This window comes from Venturia canescens, chromosome 7 (assembly GCF_019457755.1).
Source record: "Venturia canescens isolate UGA chromosome 7, ASM1945775v1, whole genome shotgun sequence".
NCBI lineage: Eukaryota > Metazoa > Arthropoda > Insecta > Hymenoptera > Ichneumonidae > Venturia > Venturia canescens.
Genome location: NC_057427.1, coordinates 12,073,379 through 12,079,846, shown reverse-complemented (window position 1 = coordinate 12,079,846; position 6,468 = coordinate 12,073,379). Strand labels below are relative to the sequence as shown.

The following is a 6,468-nucleotide window of genomic DNA, read 5'->3' as shown; positions in this document are numbered from 1 at the left end:
TGACGACTCAAGACTCAACTAGACTTTTCAACGTACACAAAACCAAAACTAATCGCCTCAATGGAAGTTCTATCCCGTGAAATACGCCTCCGCGGTTATCGTCCGATACGCTCGCTATTCTGTTCATATCAAACTGACAAAATATTATTGAACTTTTAATTCGTACACGAAAAGTAAACACAAATTTGATGTTCGTTTTCACTTGTGTTTACCATTTTTCTACTGTTCAAAATTAACAAATTTTTTCGAACTCAATTCATTCTCGAATAAAAAGATTAAAATAAAAATAGAGATCATTCAATCGTCTTGAAAAACTTTTCCAAAACGAATTTTTTCAAAATTATCGGCAGAAATAGAAAAAACCTTTTTTTTCGAACGTATATAGCAACTATTTTTTTTCTTATTCAATTAATAGCTTACATATAAGAATATTTATGTGTCATGAGGATGAAAAATAAGTCTTGGATTCGAGTCTCCTGAATACTTTTCCTGCTATGGCACATTTGAGCATAGACTTTGGTGGCTCGGGAGGGGGGGGGGGGGGGAGGAGGAGGAAAAAGACACGAGGAATACATGGAAAGATGATTACGAACACATCACAAGCACATTCTCTCGTGTTGGTTGCACCATTCCGGTGTGAGAGCGTCACCGTAAACAAATCGTGTCTCGAGTCGTGTTTTATGAGACTGGAGTCTCGGTTCAGCGTCCCTGGTCGTTATGTTCGTAGGATCGCTCCACAGTCTTTCGGCAACGGCTGCAGCGCGAGGCCAAACTCTTGAGTCGAGGCCTCCGCCGTTAACGTATTCGCCCCACATGCAGGCCTCGCCGCCCAGAACGCCTTTCTACAAATTGGTAAAAAAAAGTGAAAAAACGATGAAAACAAAAGCGAAATGACAGGACGAGGAAAAAGTGAGGAAATTGGGGGCAGACGAAGCGACGTTTTTCGTTATCATAAAAAAGAAGAACGAAACGAAACGACGGAAAAAAAGTGAAACAAAATAAAGAGGAAAAAATGAGTTACGTGTCTGGGGATTCGATTGTTGTAAGCGTCGCGCCAAGTGTGGAACTGAGTTCTGCCCCAGAAGCCGTGGTCGAGGTACCAAGCGTTCTTCGTCGACATTATAAGACGATAGCCGAGTTTTAAAAGCTCGTAGGGAACAGGCGAGCTCGACTCGAGCCAAGTTTGCACAACGAAGCGATTTTTGTCGAGGTGACGGCTGATGATTTCGGGGCTGGTGAGCGCAGAGCTCCACAGGATGGTGCTGTCATTAGCACCGCCTTTTATTTCGTCCAATATTTTTCTCTGCTTCGTGTGGAAGTTGGCCCACAATTGGAGAAAATCATCCATCGATCTTCCCATGCCACTGGACTCCATGGCACTCGCGATCTCCGGTGTCGAGTTCCAGCAGTTTATGAAAACTTCGTCCCCGCCCAAATGTAAAGTACTCCTAGTCCCGATGACTTCGAGAACGTCCCGATAGATGTCCCGAAGTACCTCGTAAGCGTTCGGGTTCACCGGATTTATTTGCCCGCACGGCGGTTGGATGCAGTAGTCACGCCAGGGCTGTTGATTCACGCAAACTGCGATGTTCCCGAGACCCTCGGCCGGCCCCCACTCCCAACCCGCTCCGACGTGCGACGGCGAATCCAGCTCGAGAATCACTCGAACACCACGATATTTCGCGTAACGAACCACGTGACCGAGGTCCTCGGGGCTGTATGTCATCTCGGTCGAGTAGGCTCCGTATCTGATCATAAATCGCTCGTAAATCGTTGTTTTTATATTTTGTACCTCAACTGATGTACCGGGAGAAGGAAAAAATTCATTTTCGAATTCTTAGACGTCTGATTCAACGAAAATACACTCGATTCCACCTTTTTATAGTTTTCCTATTTTTTCTCAACGAATCGCGAATGAAAAGTAACTTGGCAATGTCCGGATTTAATAGCTGATTTATTCGTACGAATTTTTATCGAATAATTAGACTTTGGAAAAATCGGGATTTTGGTCGCTGTGACCTGCCAGGGCTGCTCACGACAAAAATCTGAGTGAAAGTCGAGGAACAAATTTGAAAAAATCAAACAGTTTTGACTCTTATTCGCTGATAGCGAAAAAAAGTTTTCCATATGGAATAAAACTTTCATCGTGATCATTGGGTCATTGGACTTGCTAAAACGCGATGGAAAAATGGAATTTTCATGCGCAAAAAACAATTCAGAGTGTCGCTACTACGAACACTAAAACTCAAAGGCGCAAAGTTGCAATGCCCGAATGACAGAAATATTCTTTCTCGTTCATTTTTCGTCATTGTTTTTGAGAAAATTATCGCAAGGGCGCATTCACTTTTCGTTATGTCGAAACCTCCCGAACACGATGGAGGTCCTCGTTTTCAGTGACGTGAGAAACTTAATATCATAGAAACGATAAGTATTTGAGCTCACAGTGACATGAAAGGTCTCCTCTTTATTCGCAGTGGAAAGCTTTGGCTGTCGGTAGCGTGCCAATGCAGAACGTTCATCTTCGATGCCGCAAGAGCATCGATCGTTCTTGTTATGTCGGAAACAGGAAGAAAATTCCTGGCTGTATCGATGAGCAAACCACGATGAGGAAAAACAGGTGCGTCAGAAATACTCGCGTAGTCCAGTATAGCGAGACCCGCAGTGCCATCTTCAGTGACGACTCGAACTATCAGCTGTGACAAGGTTTCCAGAGCGTGTCGAGCACCGTAAATCGTGGCCGCTTTGATTGTCGCGTTTATTTCGTTTCCTGTAGAATTTTCCAAAGCCCAATTATTCGAGGGAATAAATTTGCTTTGAATATTTTCGTCTCCTGTCGAACGTCAACCAATAAAAATCGTAAAAACCTTTGGTGACGATCCTCAGTCTGTAAGACTCGTCCGTATTCCAATCGAGTTCTTCGTCGCCAGATTTCACACTTATCGCGACACTCATCGTTGTGTTTCTTCTTCTGCATTTTGACCAAATCGGCCCACAGGTCAGCAATATTTGAGCGGTAAACTGGCTCCATATCTCCGAGATGAACAATCGCAGGGATTTCGCCACGTTTGTCCCTTCGTAACGTACGTAATTGGGGTCGAGATCGATGTACTGCGAAATATAATTTTTAAAGCGATTTTATTTCATGCTATTCGAGACAAACGAGTTTTTGACTTTTTCGAATATTGAACCAGTCAAAAAGGCCCACAATTGAGGCCTGTCAACCCATTTCACCTCGTCGCTCTACAAAATATCGGAAAAATCTTATTTTTAAGGAGTCTTTTTATCTTTTTCTTTCCATTGGCCCTTGTCGCTAGTTTTTATTCGAGCGAATGGCTTATTTGCGTATGCGAGGCTGACAAATGGGATTTTTTTATGTATTCAAAATGATTTTATTTTAATTCACTACAAATCTACGACGAGCTGGTCGATCGAAGAATCGTGAAAGCAGCTCGTACACATTTTTTTTAGTGTTTGATATCCGGAGTTCTTTATTTTTCAAAACGCCTAAAAAATCATGAAAAAAATGAAAAGTCTAGAGGAAAGCAATCGGAGGCCTTGTCGGCATCTTCGGGCAAGACTGCGATCGATTTCCCGCACCGAATTCATAAATAATGTGAAAAAACAAGGGACACTCACGTTTTTACTGTAGTTCGAAGCTCCAGTTGGAACTGGCCAGAGTCCTGCTGTCCGACCGCAAACTAACCGGCACGATTCTATGGTCGTGTGCTCATTTTTCGATTTCAAATCTTTCGGATCAATCCTTACTACCGGAGTGCTCGTCCGTTGGCAATAGTGGCCATTCACGCATTCAAAAGTTCTGAAGAATCTGCGATCGTGTACGAAATAAAATGGATTCGATAATTCTCGATTTTCTACTGAGCATTTCGTAACGTGGAATTTGTGGACGAACAAATAAATTCGCTGACTCAACAAAATATTTGTCTGATCAGCAAATCATTAGAGGCCTTCATTTTCTTATTGTTAGTGGAACGACAGTGTCAAGCTTTTTCTCTCATCCCGATTAATCGTTCAAATCCGAAATTATAATTCGAACAAAACATTGGCGAGACCGAACCTCTTTTTATGATGTAATTGAAGAAATTTTTTTTCTTCAATTCGAGGTTCTGACAATGTAAATTTCTTGAAACTGTGAATTTGAAATCTCTCCAGTTTGAATTAAAAAATACGTTCCACGAATGAAAATCGATCCAATCAAGAGACGTTTTGATCCGGCGTTTTTTATGAAAGGGCAAGTGCAATTGTTTAAGGCGGTTACACCAACGTGATTGAAAGGACAGAGAAAATAACCAACCATAATTCGAACGGATTGACTCTGGAACTTTCTTTACTTTGCTCAAAGCTTCTCGCCAATTCTTCATTGTTTGGCTGTAAAAAGAAGTTTGAATACCGGAATTTTGGTGGCTCTTGAGAGTCCTCCGAGTAGCTTTGCAGCGAAGAAATTAGAGTGACCGCGAGGTCTGGCTTGGCACAGGGCAGGAAAATGTGTATCGCGTGTTTGGATAAAACAGAAAAATCTCTAATTACATTTATTCGTTGCACGCACGGTCAGCATCATTGAATCAAAGAACTTCAATCACGTTGCGCCGCTGATCACGAAACGTGAGAATCATTACGAGATAGCGGAGTACAAAAATAATGAAAAACTCACGTATTCGTCGGACCTGTCGTTTCCAGAGCCACTCCAGCCTTCAAAACAGCTGCGGCGACTAACGCAAGCAAAATCTCGAGCTTCATGATGTACTGTAATTAGAGAAGACGCTCGCGCGACGGGCGGGACCTTCAACCATCAACTTTTCTCCCCTCTCCGTTCTCACATTGATCTGTAGACTGAAACCGCGACTCTGAGAGAGTTGCATCAACGTATTAATTCATTAAAAATCATCATCGATACGATGCTCCTTGCAGGTGAATTTCTTAAAAGCAGAACTCGAAAGAACGATCGCTTCTTTTCTCATTGCACTGTAAAAACAGTGGAAATTATTTATCCATCAAATACTAATCGAAGTCTGCGAGAGCAAACGACCATTATTTCGATGCCTCGTTTTGTTTTTATTTCTCTGTTTATTTTCTATCGGATTGCCAACTCCCCCTGAGCGGAGGATGATAAGGAACTTCCGGTCTGAACGAATGAGCAGTGCTCGCGAGCAGCAGGAGTGTCATCCGGCGAAGGAGAAAGAAAACAACGTCGATCGGGTTATTTCACGAATGTACAACACTCTCGTTCATCTCCGCACGTTAAAAGTGTGGATGAAACGTCGGACTGATTCGGAGGGAAACCGGAGCCGGAGTTAAATGAAGTATCGATGGTAAAACGAGCGCAGAGTAATGCGAAGAAACCAGTAAAAATGGGAAAGTATTGAATTATAAAAAGGGAATTAGAACCCTGAAATTTGTCAAATAAATGGAAAAATTAATGGGAGAATGAAAATCGGCGTGAATTCTTCGGTTTATTGAGAAATACCTGGAGGCTATATTTTCGTTGGTTACTCGCCTTTCACCTGTTTCACGATTTCCATTCCGACCACTCTCTCTCTCTCTCTTTCTCTTTTCTCGGGCCAAGCAAGTGTGGGTCGGATAAATTGCGAATGGGGAAGCCTCGGCGAGGTCACTTCACGACGGTCTCGCGAGAACTAAACTTGGAGAATTGAGCACTGGTGCGGTGTACACACGCTCACGTGGAGAGTCGGAAGAGAAAGAGCGAGAGACAAACACAGACGCGAAGAAAAAGAGAAACAGAGAATACCGTGGAAGGGAAACGATCCGTGTTGTGGTTTGGCGGCTCTTGAGTGTGGTAGTGTCAGCCGTACAGGCTCGTCACGTCGAAAGACTATAATGTCTCACAATAATTCTTTTTTTACTCTGTTATTATACTCTATATCTATATATGACAGTACGTAGCAACCAAAGGGGGAAATAGTCGTAACAGAGCAAAGACACGACTTTGGTTGCCCTGGTCGATAGCTTGTGCTTTGATTTCCACTGTGTTTTTCGCACTGGCAACTGTTTACGAGGCAAAAATTGAAAAGAAAACTGTATATTTTGAGAATTGATTAAAAAATCGAGTGAGACTCGATTTTATTGAAATTCCAGGTGTCATTTTCAGTTTAAATCGTAAAAGAAAATCATTTTTCATAATTTTTCATTTTTTCTCATAAAAACAATGATTCTTTTACTGAAAAACCATTCTTAAAAGATTACCAAGCATTTCTGTTGAAAGAGTATTCGTTGTTTCATTTGCCACGACTACTCTAGCCAGAGCTTTTAAAAATAAATAATTCTAGGTGCCAAACATAAAAGCATCGTTTTCACGAGCAAAGAAAAATGCAGAACTACTTTTATCAGTTTTTGAGATACGTGATAATTTGAGGATCATGAAAGAGGGCGAATCGAACAAATGATAAGAGACTCAAAAATTCGTTTTGCTTACGTTTCGCATCGTGGGAACGC

The 6,468-nt window shown here is 42.0% G+C and overlaps 1 protein-coding gene across 3 annotated transcripts; it reads right to left on the bottom strand.

Moving 5' to 3' along the window:
* Nucleotides 1-380: 380 nt before the first annotated feature.
* On the bottom strand, nt 381-6,398 carry Hexo2 (Hexosaminidase 2). 3 transcript variants are annotated; one of them, XM_043425010.1, is made up of 7 exons: nt 5,483-6,398; nt 4,670-4,862; nt 3,637-3,826; nt 2,865-3,108; nt 2,443-2,767; nt 1,022-1,748; nt 381-842 (listed from the first exon to the last, which is right to left on the bottom strand). In XM_043425010.1, exons 2-7 carry the CDS (start codon nt 4,753-4,755, stop codon nt 597-599), a joined length of 1,818 nt encoding a protein of 605 aa, XP_043280945.1. In that variant the 5' UTR covers nt 4,756-4,862; nt 5,483-6,398; the 3' UTR covers nt 381-596. The 3 variants fall into 3 exon arrangements, with proteins under 3 accessions (XP_043280945.1, XP_043280947.1, XP_043280946.1); XM_043425012.1 differs by having other exon boundaries at nt 4,670-4,848; XM_043425011.1 differs by having other exon boundaries at nt 5,513-6,398.
* Between the last annotated feature and the right edge of the window lie 70 nt (nt 6,399-6,468).

What these genes read in the sequence shown, in the direction of transcription:
- Hexo2 (XM_043425010.1), bottom strand. Translation starts at nt 4,755, where the DNA reads ATGAAGCTCGAGATTTTGCTTGCGTTAGTCGCCGCAGCTGTTTTGAAG. An exon ending in ACGACAGGTCCGACGAATAC is followed by an intron (nt 3,827 to 4,669) that starts GTGAGTTTTTCA and finishes ACACGATCGCAG; the next exon opens with ATTCTTCAGAACTTTTGAAT. An exon ending in ACAATCGAATCCCCAGACAC is followed by an intron (nt 843 to 1,021) that starts GTAACTCATTTT and finishes ACCAATTTGTAG; the next exon opens with AAAGGCGTTCTGGGCGGCGA.